At 41.9% G+C, this 19,884-nt stretch overlaps 1 protein-coding gene across 3 annotated transcripts in view; it reads left to right on the forward strand.

Moving 5' to 3' along the window:
- Positions 1–17,782, forward strand: part of tbc1d16 (TBC1 domain family, member 16) — a 37,828-nt gene extending 20,046 nt beyond the window's left edge. For all 3 annotated transcript variants that reach the window (XM_049562429.1, XM_049562428.1, XM_049562430.1), the window contains 9 exons: positions 304–498; positions 1,139–1,286; positions 1,417–1,581; positions 2,236–2,384; positions 8,325–8,459; positions 9,986–10,172; positions 11,805–11,984; positions 13,887–14,033; positions 15,142–17,782. In XM_049562429.1, coding sequence (XP_049418386.1) covers positions 304–498; positions 1,139–1,286; positions 1,417–1,581; positions 2,236–2,384; positions 8,325–8,459; positions 9,986–10,172; positions 11,805–11,984; positions 13,887–14,033; positions 15,142–15,441 — 1,606 coding nt within the window. In that variant the 3' untranslated portion in view covers positions 15,442–17,782. The remainder of the gene's footprint in view (positions 1–303; positions 499–1,138; positions 1,287–1,416; positions 1,582–2,235; positions 2,385–8,324; positions 8,460–9,985; positions 10,173–11,804; positions 11,985–13,886; positions 14,034–15,141) is intronic.
- Positions 17,783–19,884: the final 2,102 nt, after the last annotated feature.

Raw genomic sequence — 19,884 nt, forward strand, 5'->3', positions numbered from 1 at the left:
ACAACAGGGCAGAACGGAGCTATATGTCTGCGCAATTATCGCAGGGGCTAAACACTGCTGGCCACTGTCCTCATGATATTTATTATTAATGTTCCACATAGGAGAATGGCTGCGTTTCTGAATGTGAGGCACAGGAAAGGAGAGAATTTTGTGCAGAAGGGATAAACAATATCTGAAGTCTCATTCCTTTGCCTTATGGAAAACATGACTCAGTTCTCTTTCGCACAGTCAAGCTCCAAAGATGAAATCACAAAGTTCAAACTCCTTTTCTTTCTTCTTTTTTGTTTTAATTTTTTTTGCCAGGGAGCTTTGTGAGGAGTCCATGACCCACTCCGCAAGCTCCGCCTCCAGCCTGGACAGCCACGCCCCCTCCGAGAGCGGTGGCCAGTCGCACAGCACACGGTGGGAAGAGCAGCAGAAGGTGCTGGCTCTGGAGCAGTTGTGCGGCGTTTTCAGGGTGGACCTAGGTCACATGAGGTCGCTGAGACTCTTCTTCAGGTCAGCTGGGAGTGCAAAGGTCACGGGGAGGTCGTGAGGGAGTCACCTCGTCGCGCTACTGTGCAATGTCTCACGCTGTGCTGTTGGTTTCAAGACGGTGTCGACTTGTTCTATGATAATAAGTAAAAAAAAAAGGTTGTTGATACAATTAGAAATAAATTAAAGGAACAGTTCCTGCCCAGAAATAAAAAACAAATTTTTCCTCTTGCCTGTAGTGCCGCCATAGAGATTTCTGCCTCCTCTTGAATAAAATGGAACTAGATGGCACTTGACTTGTGGTGCTCAAAGCACCAAAAAAATACATTTAGAAAACTCAACAGCAATGTCTCTTTCCATAAGTCATGACCCAGTTACTCAAGATAATCCACAGACCTTGTTGAGAGCAGTTTCATGCAGGAACTATTTTCCCTCTGCCTGTATCACTGTGCAGAAAGAAGTGTGCATCTACTCACTGATGAGGCTTGTTCTCGTGACAGCAAAATACGTACTTTTGGTTATAGAGTGAACTGTCCCTTTAAGTCAGGAGTTAAAAAGTGGTTTACTTAATTTGCCTGTTACTACTTTACCAAACAAATTCCTTCAAATTTCCTTTGTGAATCCAAATGTCTTGTCTTTCCTGTTCTCTGTGATGCTGTTGCAGTGATGAAGCGTGTACCAGTGGCCAGCTGGTGATAGCCAGCAGAGAGAGCCAATATAAAATCCTCCACTTCCATCACGCTGGCCTGGACAAGCTGGCTGAGGTCTTCCAACAGTGGAAGTGCTGCAGGGAAACTCAGCTTAAAGACCAGGTCGGGTTACAGTCCTACTTGGCATCCAGTTTTATTGAGAAACGAAGGAACTTTTCAGCCTTTCTCTCCCACTTTCCCACTCACATTTTGGTTCAGTGCCCATAGTTTCATTCGATTCTCTTTCCGTCAGGTGTCAGATGAGAAATCCTGCATGCAGTTTTCCATCCAGAGGCCCACCCTGCCATCGGCCGAGACTCACCCGGAGGAGAAGCTGTATCGGCGGCTGGATGTCACCACCTGGCTACGTCACCTCAACCACAGCGGGCAGGTGGAAGAGGAGTATAAGCTACGGAAGGTATATCTGTGGGCGTGCATGTGTATGTTTTTACAATCCTGTGGAATCAATCTGAAATAAATAGTCCGCACATCAGTCCCACCTGCTGCTATACACACAGTCAAGCTTCACATTTTCTTGCATTTTTTTCCCTTTCAATTACACATACTGAAAGTCATTTTGAAAGTGAAGCCCAGAGTGTTTAACTCTCAGTTTGAATCAGCACCTCTATGCTGTAAATAATGAGACGGTTGGTCTTGGCCAATGTCCCCCCCATGAGTCATACGGGTTCTCTGGGATTGACTCAATTGAAGGTTTAACATCTTACTGAAATGACTCAGTGGCAGTTAGACTGTGACCAAGAACATTTCCTCTGTAAACACAAATGCAGGAACAAAAGAGCACTGTTTTTCTCTGGACATGCAGATTAAAGGACGTTTGTTATTTTAGTTTTTAGTTTCAGTTTTGCAGCGTTTTGCAACACTCCTGAACTCACACATCTCTGGTTCAGTAAGATGATAGTAAAGCGCAGGCCGCGTCATTTGCACCACTGTCTGCATATCTGGTTTGCATACAGTTTGATATGTTCTCACATAAGAAGTGATCCCCTCACTGCATGCCCCCTGTTTGCCCTCTTGTGCTCACTGTGTTTGTTCACCTCCCACTCTCCGCCAGGCCATCTTCTTCGGTGGTATCGACCCATCCATCCGTGGCGAGGTGTGGCCCTTCCTGCTGCACTACTACAGCTATGACTCCACCTCCCAGGAGAGGGAGGCCTGGAGACTGCAAAAACGCACCCACTACCATGACATCCAGCAGAGGAGGTGGGGAACAGAGAGAAAGAAATCTGTGTGTGTTCATATATAAAAATGTGGTAATTTCCTGGCTACTGCTAACATCTGCACCAGAAAATGTTGTTTTCTTATACGTGAGGTTGTATTAGGCACTTATGCATAGTTAATGTATCACCTTCATTTGATAGCGGCCAGTGAGCCTGGAGAAGAATGCAGGTGTACTGCAATGGAAGCTAAGCAGTGTATTACTGTGGATGAGGTCCAGCAGCAAAGCATACATTGCTATTTTTAGAATATTTTATTTAATGATGGGGATCTAAAGCTGTTATGTATGCTGTCTTCAAAGCTACCAGACTCTATTGACGAAAACAGTAAATTTACCTACATAGGATGCAATGGGTGCTCTACAGCTGCTTCGATCTTCATTTGTGTTATTGTGTTTTAAAGGGTTAGTGCGGATTCACCAAAGTCCCACAGTAACACAAACAAAGTAGAGATGCAAGATAATATTGGCAAGTCATCGTTAGCAGCCAACATGCTTTTTCTTATTTTGCACAATGACTGAATATTACATACATCAAAAAGCACTCTACTTCATGTCTCCATCTGCTGGTGGGCCATCACAATAAGAGTATGCATAATATGATGTTCCACTACAGAAGAGACTTGATGATCACTAAAATAAGGCGGGGAAAAAAGCGGATTTATCGATATTTTAGTATCAACTATCAGCCAAATAAGTTGTTATGTATCGGCAAAAATTCAATATTGCACATCCTTTAAACATCCGACTTATTGAGGCAACTCCTGTGTTCTGTGAGGTAAAATTATGTTTGGTCAAAGCAGTCCGGTGGCTTTGAAGAGAGTGATAAAACGGCTTCAGTTTCCTATCAGAAATGGTTGTCTGACAACAAGGTGAAGCAGCGAAAATATTTTGAATATAGTGGACACTTAAACTGATGTTGATGTTTTTTAGGTGGCTAAAATATGTTTCCCTGCAGCCCATGTCCACAGCAATACATTGCCTAGCTTCTGTGGCAGTACAACTGGGGGCGTGTTGACAGCCATCTACTGTATGAGTCGCGCACATCCAAAAACCATTTATGGCAGGTACATGACAAAAAGAATAGCAATAAAGAACATGAAAAAATCCAGACACTGTAGTTCCCTTAAGTGCAATTTAATGGCACATCCACAAGTGATGTTTCCAGCTGAACACTTAGCTACATGTATAAAGACTCCATCTTTAAATACACATGCCAGGGTCACAAGGTGCATGTTATAAATCCATGTATGTTAAGAAAAACACTTGTACATTCCTGTATTTATAGTGTAATATTTGCCATCTTCTGAAAGCATTACGCAGACTAGTACCTTATGCAACCTCACTTCAAAAAATCTGAACTATCCCTTTAAGGTTCATTTCCTCTTATGGAAATCAGTTCATTAAAAAAAAAAAAGTCTGATCAAGACACATCCGTATTCTTGACACTGTAAAACAGCAGATAAATTGTCACATGGCTGCAGTATCGGCTGCCAAACGCTCAGTCAAACATTAAACCATATGTGAGCCTGTTGTGGCTTCTCATCGCAGGCGCCGAGCAATCAATAAGCACAATCAGAGAAGTGTTATGGGGAGGTGCCGGGTGTGAAATAAAAGGTCTCTGGAGAGAAAACATGTCAGCGCTTATCAGATCATACTCTCTCATCAGACGGAAAAAACACACACACACACACACACACACACACACACTGAAGCACACCCTTGCGTCTTTATCTTTTTCCTCATTTCTCAACCTTAAGTTTGAGTGTGCACATAATTTCACACATTCCACTGCTCTGTCCATGATGACTATGATAATTGGACAGGTTTCATCTGTATGGCCTATTAACATTTTAAGTACGTCAGAAGGTCTTATTGATGTCAGGTAATTAGAGCCCTTGTTCTGGCTCTGATGTGGATCCCTTTAAAGATCATTTGACTGGAGCAGCCTCCGAGGCCACTGGTTGATCATTAGGAGCAAGGATACATCCCTGTGGTTTTGTTCCTTGCCTCCTAACCTCGTGCCCTTTCCTTAGCCGCGATAACTGAGCAGCAGGGAAGCAATGCAGATGTAACAACTGCAGATGTAGGTCAGCAGGCACAGTGAAGAGAATGAGCCAAAGTGACACAGAGCAAAATTTAAGATACTGTCAGTCACTGAATGACAGCCTTTTGATGAGTTCATCTACCTTTTTCCTTGATTATATCTGTTGGTTGTTAACAATAATTAAGAACACAAGCCAATGTGTAAACATGAAAAACCTGTCTATGTAGTTCATACTGTCATACATGAGAAGGAATTCTTCGTTGGAAAGCACAGAGTAGGTTGGGTAACCTTTTTCCAGGTAATGCATAAATTCAATTTAATTTTGATTTATATACTTTATTAATCCCCCTGAGGGGAAATTTAATTTTTTCACTCCATTGCCATTAACACACAGGTCTGAAATACACACATGCACACACAGGACCTATACATGCACAAAGTGGAGAGATGTCAGAGTGGGGCTGCCTTGGTCAGGCGCCCCGAGCAGTTGGGGGGTTCAGTGCCTTGCTCAAGGGCACCCCGGCAGTGCCCAGCAGGTGAACTGGCACCTCTCCAGCCACCAGCCACGCTCCATATTTGGTCCGAACAGGGACTTGAACTTGAACCGGCGACCCTCCGGTTCCCAACCCAGGTCCCTATGGACTGAGCTACTGCCGCCCCAAAAATGGGTAAAGCATACCCGTATTATCTGACCTTTAGATAATCTTTCTGGCACACAAACACTGCAGGTACACTTATGGTTTGTTTGTTTATTTTTGGTCAATACATTTTGAATTGGCCATGTAACACACTACGTGATCAGTATCAGAAAACGTCCTCTCCGGCTGGCTTGAAGAGGAAGTGCTTATATTTATTTTTTATGCACCAGTGACTAAAATTCAAAAGAGCTCTATTTTTGGTTTAGAGTTCTGAAAGAGAAGAGGAAGTTTACTTCTCTCTGTCAGTAATGTTCTCTTTTGTTCATAAATGCTGATTTACATATGTTCAGACCAAGGCTGCAGCTAATGTTTATTTTCATTATGGCTTATTTCTTCTAACATGCAGTTAATTGTTTTGTCTGTAGTGGAGACATGTCTTCAAATGTCTTGTTTTGTTGGACCAAAAGTCCAAAATCCAAAAATGTAGTGTTGAAATACTTGCTTGGTCTTGGTCTTGATACCATTCCCACGACCTCTTTTTGAAGGTCCTGGACTCAACCACTGATTTAGTTAGTCTTATCTTGGAGGACTCAGGATTTTATCTGGAGACAGATCAAGACCACAACTGCAGGGATATCACTAAATTACCTGTGCAAAAAAAGAGAAGTGTTGAATAATGCCCACAAGCCTTGGGTCTAGGCATTCATGTGGATGCCACCTGGTGTTCTCCACCCATCCAAACACCATTGCAGACCAAGTACCTCCCCTTCATGGCAATAGCACTCCCCAATGGCAGTGAACCCCCAGCAGGACGGTGCACTATGCCACACCACAAATACTGCTCAGGAATGGCCTGAGGAACGTGACAAAGAGCTCAAGGCGTCAGCAAGACTTCCAGATTCCCCAGATCCCAATCTGATTGAGCATCTGTGGGACGTGCTGGTGCCCCATCTCACAACCTACATGACTCAAAGGATCCACTGAAAACACCCTGGTGCCAGACACCACAGGACACAGGTCAGAGCCCAGTCCAATCCAAGGAGAACCCACTGTCGATTCTTCACATTCCTCGGGCTATTCCTGGACAATTTTGGCAGTGTTGCCTTAAACAGGTGTACTTGTTCTGCAACGCTGTTTGGGCAGGTGGAGCACGTCAAGTAGCATCCACATGAATGCCACAATCCAAGGTTCTCCAGCAGAATATAGCATTGTAAGGGAATTATCAATGTTATTCACTTTACCTTTCAGTGGTTTTAATGTTTTGGCTTAGCGGTGTATACAGTGTGGTAATAAAGGAGGTAAATGAAGAGGAATCTTTATTTGTTTCCTGTTGATGTTTTCATAGGAATGTGGATCTTTCAGGTCCATTTGAGGAGTACCTATGGTTTGCATTTTCACATTTTATTACAAGTGTGCCCTGCAGTGTGGAACTCAGACTGTTCTGGTCTTGGTCTTGACTTGGTCTTGGTTTACGTCAGTCATGTCCAAATCAACTGTGGCCCTCTGACTGATTTGAAACGGCCCTCGGCTTGTCTTTCATAATATACTTTAGAATGAACAAAGTATTGGTCAATCAAGCAAGATCACTTCGCATTTTTTTTTGATTCACCTTCCAATGATGGCAAAACAGTCATACAGTTTGTCGACATGCACCAAGAAGGAACTACGCAGGCGGAACTAATGTGTTTTCATAGACGGACTGTAAACAATCAAACGGACAATTACCTAATACCAGTTATTTCCTGCTAGGTAGCAGGCATGGCCTCAGCAAAGGAGCGTCAAGAACGCGGGGCCACCGATTTGAGGAGTGGTGGGAAGTCAAATACTCTTTCACTTATGACACAGTTGTGTTTGTCTCATTTGTATGTGATTTGTTTTAATTCAAATGACCTATATGATGCAAGAAGCAACTGGCCCCGAGATATTTTCACATTATCTAATCTGGCCCCCATTCAAAAAAGTTTTGACACCCCTAGTTTAGGTTCTCTTGACTACAACACTGATTCACTGTGTAGTTATACTGTATGAACAGACAAAAACAGCTGGAACCAAGAAAATGTTTTTTTGTTTTTTGTTTTTTGTTTTTTTTGCTTAGAAATTGAATCCGTTTGATGATATATTAATCGTTGAAGGCATTTTTAGTCAGTCAACTAGTCACTAAATTATTTCAGGTTTAGTTCAGACTAATTTCTACTTGTATTATTAGGCTAGAAAGTATTGCATCAGATTCAGCTTGGGTGGGATCATCAATGAAGTCTTTTAATTTAAAACTCAACTTCTAAAGAGGGGTCAGTCATGTGAATGAGCTGGTGTTTGTTATGTCGATCTCATTGTATCATTGTCTGTACTTTGAGCTGTTTTGTGTGTATTTTCCTGTTTAAAATCTAGGGTCAGACATTGTAAACTAACTTTATTTTAAGTGCTGTGCCACTGAGCATTGGTCTGTGCTATACACTTGTCCCTTTAAGAATAAACGTATAATAACATGAATTAACATAAAGCATTAGTCAAGGGTAGTGGTGCCGTCTAAAATAAACATGTTCCTATTTAATATTCCTATGTAAACACAGCTATATTTTTGCTTAACCATCCCACCCTCAGACATATAAAGTGATGAAAACATGCACTAAACTCCTGAGTAGCATCCTCGAGAGAGACAGAGAAAGATAGAAAGGTGGCTGGGGAGGGTCCAACCACACAAACACTTGGGTCTGAAACTAAACAGTTGCGTGGCGTTGCATCAGGTGTGCGCTCATTATCCCTGGTGGGGCCACATGGAAAACAAACAGTGTTAATTAAATCCCCTCTGCTTGTTAGGACTTGAGTACATTAGTGCCATACACAGAGTACATTGCTAATATAGTCCCTAACATTTAGAGGGATAGATGGGGGTTTTATGGTCGTGGTATTATCCTCAGTGGAGCACTTGGTCGTGAAATATCCCTTCAGTCCACTGTGTGCCCACCCCCACATTTTTGAGTTCATTTGCCTCAACCCATTAGTGTTTTACACCAGAGTAACATTTGAGGTAAAGATTATTTGATAAGGCTTTATTTTTTTTATCCTAATTACCTTGATTTCCTTAGAGAACGTGCTGTAAAAATTTTCCTAAACTTTCTTGTTCTTTTCTTTCCAAATTTACCAGAACTGACTTTGTCTTGATTAAGAAAACAGCTGCGGTTTCTTTTTTTGGATGTCTCTGACTTTTCCATTTTTGCCTGGCATTTGCGTGCACTTTTCAGATTGTCCATGAGCCCCGAGGAGCACAGTGAGTTCTGGAGAAAGGTCCAGTTCACAGTGGATAAAGACGTGGTGAGAACAGACCGCAGCAACCACTTCTTCAGGGGAGAGAACAACCCCAATGTGGAGATCATGAGGTCAGACCACTTCTCTTCATTTCCCATATCCTTCCTCCTTTTTTTTTTTTTTTTTTCAGCGCTCGCGATCTCTATCTCTGCCTCTTTCACCTTCTCTCAATCCATCCTTATCATTCCCATTCCTCAGCCCACCACACAGGCGTACCTATTCATTTCATATTCTGAACCCTGGGGGAGCCGCAAATGAGTTTCATGCTTTATTGACTCTGACTAAGCCGTCTGAGCACTTTTGATGCATACTCAGAGCTAATGGCTTTCTAAACGAGGAGCAAGAGGATTTAAATAGCATATTAGTTTAGTGACTCTCATCGAGGCTCCTGGTATTTGTCTAGGTATTATGTCTTATGCTGCGTCTGGGGCAGGGTGATCCCAGCGCGGCAGATGTCCAGATGCAGAGCACTTATCTCGTGCTTCCTCCGTTATCTCACATCTATTGTACAGAAGATGTCACAAATAACTTTCTGCAGGTCATTCGTTCTAAGCATGCTATCTGATCTGAAGATACTTGGAATCATTTTTGTCTTTAAAGGAGCAGTGTGTAAGATTTAGGAGGATTAAGTGATGAGGACTGCAACCAGCTGAAACTTCTCCCTGTTAGAATTCCTTCGGTGTTAATTGTTCAGGAGGTTTTTACCGGGATCCCAGTTATTCACAAAGGTCTCTAACTCTCCAAATCAAACAGAGGAGGTGATTAAGACAAGTAAAAACACTGAATAAAGCAGTTTCACATCAAACATGTCCATGTTTTTCTAACTATGAAGGCCACAACAAGCCTTGTCAAGTGCCAGAGCCAGTGTTTGGTTTCTTCGTTTCGGGCAACTTGCCGATCTCCTTAGATGAGTACCTGCTCCCTATGTAGATATAAATGGTTCATTCTAAGGTAACAAAACACAAGACTTCCTATCTTTACGTGATTATACACTAAAGAAAACATACTTATTATATTATATACCATCTCTGCCGATATGTCCTAAATCCTACACACTGGACCTTTAATTTTCCAAACACATAACCACTGCAAAGTCTGCTTCCACTGCTGTATCCTTTTAGTTTTACAAATGACATCTATTTTTACTGTTAATATTTCACTGATAACAATAAAAAAGTCCTCAGGGTTTTCCCTTTGTTTATACAAGCCTTACTAATGCATGAGGACTGCCAGGGAAGTTTACTTCAAAGTAGTACCCATATACAAAAAAAAGGGAGAAAACAAGAAAGATCATTAATTAGCTCCCTGGTTACCAGAGGAGTTGGCATAGCAGCCGCTTAAGCAGGGCTCGTCATGTTTTTTCTGGGCATTACCAGCAATGCTGAAACACATGTTGGATCATTCAGTGTTTGGGTGGGACCATACTTTTCAGTGGTTTGGCTTGGCTGCAGGGTCGTGAACATTTCTATGCAAGAGACTGCCAAATGAAAAAGCTTAAATGTTTATGACACACTATTGCTATATGGTATTAGATGTTCTGTTTTCACGCTGAGATATAACAACAGCACTAAGATGTCCGTGGCTGTTCTCGACCCAGGCGGATTCTGCTCAACTATGCAGTGTTTAATCCAGACATGGGCTACTGCCAGGGCATGTCCGACCTGGTGGCCCCCCTGCTCACTGAGATCCAGGACGAAAGCGACACCTTCTGGTGCTTCGTCGGCCTCATGGAGAACACCATCTTCATCAGCTCGCCGCGTGATGAAGACATGGAGAGGCAGCTGGTAGGATGTTTCTGTGTGTGTGATGTCAGGTTGTATAATAGAAATATAAAAAAAGATGGAACTATGCTCCTGCAGAGATCCACATGAAGGCAGCAGTGCACTCCATCAGAGGTGCTTGTTAGGTGATCGAATAGCTTGGGGACGCCTCCCTCCCCTACACATTTCCTCTGTCAGAATTGTGGGAGCTTTGTCTTTGCATTTCTGTAACTTTCTTACAACGAAGTGCAACACTATGAATTCCTTCCAGGAGAGAAGTAGTCCGAAAATATGCACCGTTATGCCCATATTTTAATAGATCTTGTCTCCCTTCTCTCTACGTCAGCTGGTGTATCACTTACCTTCAAGTCCTTTTTAAAGCCATACACACATTTGCCTTCCAACATGTTCACACATCATGTCAGACAAACTAGTCCTTTTTGAGCAGAACGACAACGACACGAACCATCTTTGCAAACCTATGCAGAGAAGGGTGTTATGGGTAACTGTAGGCAGTGCTGGACAGTAATATTACTTTTCCTAGTAATGCGTAGTGTAACAAATTACTAATAAAATTTCAGTGAATGAAATTACAGTTATCCTAAAAACAAATATATCGTTACAACTCTACTTTTGTTGTCAGCCCTCTACTGATTTAAAATCCAATAATCAAATCCTTAAATCATTCGTAATCATTGCATATGCACTAACAAAGCAGTGAGCTTGGTAGATGGAAACGCTTACATCCAGCAGCTGGAAATATTCCTATTGCTTTAATTTTGTGGAGAGTAAAGATGACAAGAACATCGTTGTTCCAGGTAGTCGTACAAAGACTCTTTCAACTGCGAAAAACACGACCTCAAACCTCCTGAAACACAGACTGCAACCGACAGCTCAACAACGTGAAGCTCCTGGAAATACACCCCACCAAAGATGAGCCTTCCTCGGACGCGGAGGTTGGCTGTAGACAGATTACAATTACAGATTTTGTGGGATGTAACAGAAACGTAATATAAGGAGTAGTGTAATAAACCACTATTGGCAGGGAATGATAAAGGAATAGTATTATATTTTTTGAGTAACAAGCCCAACACTGACTATAAGTTGAAAGGCTACGGAAAGGCTGAGGATACGATGCACACACCTCTCAGATCTCAAAACATGTAGTACGGACCTGGGCATCAAGCAAGCAGACGCATTGTTCCAAGTGAGCTTTTAGTTGAGTAAAGAAAATGAATTCCTCTTCAACACATGTAATACTGTCTATAGTTTATTTGGATCCCCTTAGCTGTTACCAAGGCAACAGCTACTCTTCCTGGGGTCCATAATATATTGATGTTGCATACATATTGAAGCCCATTTTGTTATCCCATCCAGTTATGTTTATAAATCCAAATTCCTCTATTTTTTGTAAATGTTTAAACTGTCACTGGGGTGAATCTGATTTTAGATTGTGGTTTGCTAAACTGTTGTACCCCCAATCCATGCAAGTATTAAAGAAAAACACATGCAAGCATGTCTATTTGACACCTGCGTATATTTGCTTACGTGCAGCCTTGAGAAGCACAATTCCAGCCTGAGAATACTAAAAATCTCTGTAGAAAATGTTTGATTGTGTATGTAAGACAGCTTGTACCCTCTTTAACCCCCCTCCAGATGTACCTGCGGGAGCTGCTGCGCCTCATGCTGCCCCGCTTCCACCAGCACCTGACCGGGCTGGGGGAGGACGGCCTCCAGCTGCTCTTCTGCCACCGCTGGATCCTGCTCTGCTTCAAACGAGAGTTCCCCGACACCGAGGCTCTGCGCATGTGGGAGGCCTGCTGGGCACACTACCAGGTCAGGGCAAAGTCCGAACGCCTCCTTTGCATACACAAGTTTGTAAGAAAAACTTTGCATAAACGAGCGCACAGAGGCACACGGCTGTATTGTGTTTCACTACAACACCACATTTTGGATTGGATTTTTCGGGAAGCATGCAGAATTAGAGAGTTAATAATGTCTGCAAAAAATGTTATCCCTTTAAAGCTGTCAGCGCAGACTATTGTAATCCTCCTAAATACCTATAAAACGTCATCTTACGTCTCGGTCTTGAAGAGGTTTAATGGTTTAATTTAACAGTGATTAGTGATCCTTTTTAGGAGAGATTCAACATCATAAAATCCAACGTTTTGATTTAGTTAACTTTTAAATGTTTCTTAAAAGCACCACAGCTTTACAAATGTATATTGTAGAAAGTAGCTGAACAGTTAAGTTATTCAGCACATGGAGGTCTAACATCTGCACTAGTTCAAAGATCTCACATATAAAACAACATTAAAAACATTTATCAGTCTTGCAGCTTAATGCCATCTGTTCAGATTTGCTGTTAGAGGTTCTGATCCTCAGCTGCAGGTGCTGATAGAGGAGATAGCAGAGTGAAACCCACGGTTACCACAGTTATGAAATTCCTGGAAAAGTTATGACATTGTAAAGACTGTTTCTCAGGCCTGGAAATGGTTTTGAACTAACAGAAGTTTTTGTGAAACTTTTGCACATACAGTGTTTGGGATTTGGTTTAAAACATGTTCATAAAGATCCTAAAACATGTTGAACGTCAACAGGAATAGGTTCCTAATATTACAGATTTGAATCTAGTGCTTGCTGTGCTGCATGACAGCGTCACTAGTATCATGTAATACACACAGACCAGACTGGCATCATTGATGAGGCCACGTCCCCTTTTGGGTCACTGATCCACTTGGACGAGGAAGACCGACAGGATTAATTTAAGTTATCGCAAATGTCAGGTTTAGGTAAGGTTGCAGAACAATTATTAGACATGTCTACAAAACAAATGTTTCCTTAACGAAAATGAAATGCATAGAAACTTCAAAATTATAATCCAAACACACGTCAGATTGGATTGAAATTGATAAGATATTTGATATTCTAACCCTCTAAAATTGGTGTAGCCTCTGCATTTTGTGAAGTAAGAGCATGTGCCTGGTCTATTAACGTATGCGTATTTCATCCAATTCTCAATAAAGAATTCCTTCTGGGTTTTCAAACTAAAAGTCATTCTCTCCATTACATAAATATTAAATACCAAGTCAGTCCATTAATCAATATGAGGTATATCTTTTTACATCCATTTCCTGGTTAGGAATTTCTTACATGACACCAGTAATATTCTCAGCAGATTGATTCTTCTAAACTAATCAAATACATAAGTTCAAAATTAAGGGTTATTTTGGTTAAAAAATGCATTACATTCATGTTAGCAGGTTTCTAATCCACAAATATAAAATCTTATCACTAGATAGGCCAACCCATCTTTAAGCGCTTGACTATAGTCACGGAAATGAGGTAAAATATTGTGGCAAGGCTAAGGCAAAGTTTTGAAACTTTCTTGGTTAAGATGTGTGGTAACTCTGTAAACCTTGGTTTAGATAGCTGAATGTAACGTGGACAAGGAGCAAGACTGATATCTGATTCTTCTGTGAATGGGCTTACACAATTTTTCAAATACTATACCCTCATAATCTGCATTTTTCTTGAACTGGATTTTGTTGTAAATTTTGCACTTACATGTTCTTTGTGTTTCCTTATGGTAATCTTCAAATGCACTCAGCAAAAGCACAACTACATAAAGAGATCTGTCATTATCACTAAGTCCTAAAACACTGCTAATTAGCAGATAATCCCTCGTTTGTCTCCCAGTATTGACCTCCTCACTAACCTCTTTCTGTCTCTTCATAGACGGACTACTTCCACCTGTTCCTGTGTGTGGCCATCATCGTTCTCTACGGGGAGGATGTGACAGAACAGCAGCTCGCCACTGACCAAATGTTACTTCACTTCAGCAACCTCTCCATGCACATGAATGGGGAACTGGTGCTACGCAAGGTATGCAACAGGAAGTGCCCTTTGTTTTCATGCCCCAATGTCACCTGTGTGCTCCCAAAGTAAATGGGCATCAATTCATCTTAAAGTGTTAGAATAAGCTTTGGTTTATGATAATGCTCATTACAATTCCTCCACCGACTGCTGCGTTTTATTTAAATCAAACCGGTGTTGTGTTTGCATTAAGTAGATCTTCCCCGTGCTGCAGCAAAGCATCCCTGTCATACTGTAACCTGCCCTCAGAGGCCTTGAGGTGCTAAATGGGATGCTGCCATGCCATGCAAAGGATTTATGATCTGCATCCCTGCTACTGTGTCTGTGCCTGCGTCCTCATGTTTATGGATGCTGTGTTAGTGCTGCTGCAACCACAGGCTGTGAGTTCACGTTAGCATGCAGCTGGCATAACTCCTTTTGTTGTTGCCTGAGATTTTGCAGCCGATGTGCGCCGGCTTTTTAGCTTTAGGTAATGCATGGCATTGCTGACCTTGACATTGTTTTGTTACCAGCGTCAAGGGCGTAGGTTATATTTAAGCGTTGGTGGGGACACATATGAAGCATGGGGTCTCGAGGTCCTCCACCAGGAAATTCTGAGCATTTCATTTCCTGCATTCTGGTAAATTTGTTGTGCACCAATTTATGGTGGAAATGTCTTTATTTATGTTAAGAAAAACACAAAATTCAAACGACAGGTGACAATTCAAAATATAAAAATACAGTGGAATATAATACAGTGAGGGCATTCTGTCTGGCTTTCAAAAAAGCCCCTATCAAAAAAGTGCCAGTGGAGGATTTTCTGGACCCCCAACAGAGGTGTGGGCTAAGCCTTGAATGTCCTCAAATCCTATAAATGCCCCTGCGTACACCTGACATATGAAAGGTTGTTGTGCCTGTCCCCTGGCCTCCTGTCATTTTGCAAAAGTGGTCCCTGAGCAAAGCGACTCGAGCATCCCTGGTCAAGGATATTGGTTTATTTTAATGTTTCTATCCACTACGTTTGATATCTGCAACAAACTGTTTTGCATTCACTGATTGTGTTTCCTGTCAATCCATAGTTCCTCTCACTCTGTTACATATTTTAGTTCATGTTGCCACTTTCGCCCTGCTCTTCCAGGCCCGCAGCCTTCTCTACCAGTTCCGCCTCCTACCCAGAATTCCCTGCAGCCTACATGACCTTTGTAAACTGTGTGGCCCGGGGATGTGGGACAGCCGCTACATCCCCACTGTGGAGTGTTCTGGGGAACACCCAGACTCACAGAGCTGCCCCTATGGAGGCACCTCCACCCCCCAGCCCTCTTCACCCTCCCTATCGTCCACACCATCGCCCTCACCGAACCCCACCCCCACGCCTCCGCTGGAGGGCAAGAAAGGCTCCAAAACCCGGGATATTTTCACCTTCCGGAAACAATCCTGAGGCGGAGGCTATGGGGAGCTTTGCTGGTCTTGGCTCATGTTGGTACAGCGACGGTTTGGATCCATCCGCTGGATTCCTCAACTATTTGCCGCCCTCTGACTCCTCTCCCCAAAGTCCCTGCTTCTAGTTTCACCATCTTACTGAGGACTTTTGTCACTTGATCCTTTTTATGTGGAGCAATGTGGAACACTGCCTTACCAGAATGTTATTCCGTAACATTCAGCGTCACGTGAATCCGCGATGAGGATGGTTTGCTGTCGGAAGTCAAGAGGCCGCTTCCTTCTTGGAGCAGAATGGACAATCACCAGGCGCTATGTTGGTCTGGAGCTACTTCAGGTTCAAGTCTGCTGCTGGCTTGGCATACTTCCACGGGCTTTGTGGGCAGGGGTCACATCAGGGTCTGAGGCAACCGGGGGACCGCGGGTCAAATGAAACTGGAGATTCATTCACAGGACTTGAACTTGAACTTTTAAGAAATGTTCCCGTGTTCTCACAATGGAATATTTGTGTGAATCTCAAATTACATGTGCATATCTCAAGCCTGAGCAGGACATTTTTAACATGAAATCCAAACCCTCGGTGTTAACAAAGAAACCTACAAATAGGCTTTTAACAAATTACTGGTACTTTTTGTTTGATTTCATTTTTAAAGAGGTGAATGTTTGCGTTTATATCAGCAGTTACAAATATTTAGCAATATATCCTTGCATGAGCGATTCTTGACATATAAAGGGCACGACATGTTTGTTGGAAAACACTCAAGCCCAAAACAGAGGTAAGAATGTGTTTACATGACAAACACTCACATCGTGATAGGGCTCGGCATATTTCCTCATCAGATTGCGGTAAGGAACGTTTTCACAATCTGTCTCTGTTAAGTATGGTGTTTCCCGACAGGCAGGAGGAAACTCTGCGTATGTTTCCTTCTGATAAAAGTCAGACACAATCCTTCATGTTACCTGTCGAGCAATAGGAGCTTAATCATTTACACGTGACCATTAAAAGATATGGTTTCCAGTGTGAGGTATTGGATTGATATGACAGTACTGTCTGCCAAAGAAAGAATAGATCGTGTTTTTATCCTGACAGAATGATCGACAAAGTTTTGTCTTCTGTGTTGAACCATGTTTAGACAGGGTTGTGAAAAATCGTCAGCACAGTGTTTTGCTTTGTTTTCCCTCCAGCATCCTCTACACCTTCACCTTAAAATGAATGACAGCGCACTATTAACACTAAGAATCAGTCCACATGAATGTATCTTGTTTTTTTTTTTTGCTTCTCATTCAACAGTGAAAATGTTCAGTGTGTGTGTGTGTGTGTGTGTGTGTATAAACTGGAGTGACCTCTAAACATCTGGTAATGAGTTGGAGAACATGGGCCTCCCCCATTGACCAATCTCTTTAATTATAGCAGTCATCATGGAGAGAAAAAGAGAAGAAAAGTAAAGCTGTCTGTTGGGACTCTTCACGGGAAAAAAAAACAGGAGAGATGGAGAGTAAAGAGACAATTTAAGCTTTGCACAGGGACACATACTGATCTGCATCTTGCCTCTGTGATTTGCAAGTCCCAGATGTAAAGATGGTCTCCACTCGGAGGCTTTTCCCCGAGAGCTTTTGAGTGACACTCCTGGGTGCTGAAAACATCTTCAAATTGCTGCTAAAATGTAACATTAAGACCTTCAATCAGCCCCCCCTCCTCCTCTCTCTGTCTCTCTTGTGGTCTCTCGCGCTCTCACTCAGCGAGCAGTCTCTGCAAATGACATTCATAACTGCTCCTTTTCTGTTAGTTATCATGTGCAGCTGCTTGCTGGAAATGCCCGCAGAGTTTTGAAGATTGGGTGGCTGCGTGGAGACGTGCAAAGTCAGAGATGCACGATGGGAAAGTAATCAAACTGTGTATGTATGTGGTGTGTGTGTGTGTGTGTGTGTGTGTGTGTATGAGAGAACTCCTGAATTCTATCAAAATCCTCACTGAAACCACATTGTCTGCATAGGCACCGCAAGTCACGAGCCTAACTAATGACCACTCCTATTTACAGGGGTTTTAACGAGTCATCACTGAATGTACAATGTTGCTGTTGATCTCTATGATATGTTGATGTATTATTGTACACATCTCAGAGAAAAAGAGCTTATTCTTATTCTTGGTATTAATAAAAAATCACAGGCATACTTTCAAGAAAAATCTCTAGAACATGTTTTACTGAACAACTGAAGCATTTATAAATGCCTTTCTGACAATAAATGACTTGTGATTGTGATCCGAGACCAAGTAAAGCAATGCTGGGATTTACAGAAGCACCACCAAGACTTTTCATCATTAAACATTGATCAAGTAATAGCATAAAGTCTGTGTATTGTTTTGTAATCTATTAAGTAACCGTAGATGCCGAGGTAAATATGGAAAGTTGATTAAAACAATTTATTGAATTGAAACAAAGCACATTTATACCAAAAAAATATCAGTGAATCAATATCATTATATGATTAGGTTGATGTTATTGTAAATATGGGGGAAAAATATGCAAAACCAAAAATAAATGGAGGTATTTATGGTACAGATACCTTTAATTTTGCCACCAATAATAAGGTAATATTACTACTAATGGTGACCAGTTTGCTCCACCTTACTTTGTAGAAAAAGATATTTGTCCACACCCTTTTTCCCCCTCCAGTCACCAAAGTTTTTTGGAGACATGGGTTTACTGTATGCATCCATTTAAAAAACATAAATAAAAAATAGAAAATTAGATTAATGAAACCAGTAAATATAAATAAATAACTATCACCAGTAAAGACGTATTTCATTGCTGGTGTTTTTTCATAAAACTGGGCCGTCTATGCAGCAGAGAGATGCAAATACTTTGGAAGTTGGTGCTGTATGACCACATAAAATGGAGGAAAAGGTTTGCGTTTGCTCAAGAGGAAGAAAACCTACAACTACCAGAATGCATTGCGTTGCTCTGGACCAATAAGTGCTCCTGCTGGTGAGTGATGTAATGCAAGCTTGAATGTTTTTCGGCAGGAAACAAAATGGCGGCCGACTGGTAAGAAACAATCTCTCATTACAGTTAAACTGTGGGCTAAAATGTGTTTCTGAAAACATTTTAGGTGAGAAATAGCTCTGTAACAGAATCTTGGTTTATATTTGATCAGCACTGCCTAGTTGTATTGTTTGTTCTGAGTTTGATAGGGTGAACTTTCCCCTCTAATGAAAGCAACAACAACAACAACAACAACATGCTTAAACTTGGTGATTGCCTGCTCTGCTAACCAGTTTTACTATACAGTGCAGAAAGACGCTGATAGATAGTTTCCAACTTACTGAAATTGTTTACTTGGTTTTCCAGTAGCTGTTACATTAGAAACCCAGTGAACCACTGCTGTGTTAGCACATAGCTCACTGATTTACCTGACAAGACGTACCTAGAATGAAAAGAAAACTGTTAGCATGCACAGGTGCAACAGACACAAAAATCTACCTGCAGCTTATAAGGGTTAATCGTTGTTTTTTCCGATCTTTCTCATGTTTGCACCAATTTTTTGTGACTCTTGTGGTTCTGTGAGACTAGATATGAAATAAAGCCAACACACAGTCTTTTACAAATTCTCCTCTGCAGGAAATCATGACTCATCTCCAAAATGGGTGTGATACTGATAAACTATTTTGAAAATGTCACGTTTCCGCCATTGCCATTTTCTCTCTGTATCGGCACCTACCTCCGCCTGTAGAAATAATCTGAATCTCTATGCAGCTTCAAAAATTAGATGACCTTATAAACATTTTAAACACAGTTGTTGTTACATACGATACACTACTTTCCAACTTTCAAACATCCAACGCCTGACCAGCTTTGGTTCTTCCAACCCAAAGTCCTGACACACATATGTTCCCCTGAGCAGCAGGTATAAAATAATATGTTGTTTGAAGTGCGCCTTCCTTTAACTCTGCAAAGATGAAAAAGACGAGGTGTGAATTCTGTCTCACAGGGGATTTCCATTCCAGTTTTTCTGACAAACAATGTAAGGCCTCCCATGAGAAAAGGCAGCTAAGCAGACTGTGTGTTTCCCAGAGTTTAACCCACAGTCTTATCAGCCTCTGCTGTTTGTTGTGGCTGTTTGACAGTGTGTGTGATGGCTCAGGCATTTGACAGCGATCAACTGACTGTCACGGACAGCTGTGGAGATAGCATCAGACACCATCGTCAGGTGGCTGGCTCCTTGAAAGCGAAAGGAAGACTCGGGGCTGACAGTCGTCTTTGGGGAATGGCTCTGGCAGCGAAGGTATTCTGGTGTAGTCGCTCTGAGTGGTTCCAGGAAAACAAACTGTGAGCCATTTTTCTCTGGAAGACCCAAACCTATTATGAATGTATGTTCTGGGAATCCAGTGGTTTAAAGGAATATTCCACCTCCACAATGATCATTTGTATGTCAGTTACTCACC

The sequence above is a fragment of the Epinephelus fuscoguttatus genome, linkage group LG19, assembly GCF_011397635.1.
Source record: "Epinephelus fuscoguttatus linkage group LG19, E.fuscoguttatus.final_Chr_v1".
Lineage (NCBI taxonomy): Eukaryota > Metazoa > Chordata > Actinopteri > Perciformes > Serranidae > Epinephelus > Epinephelus fuscoguttatus.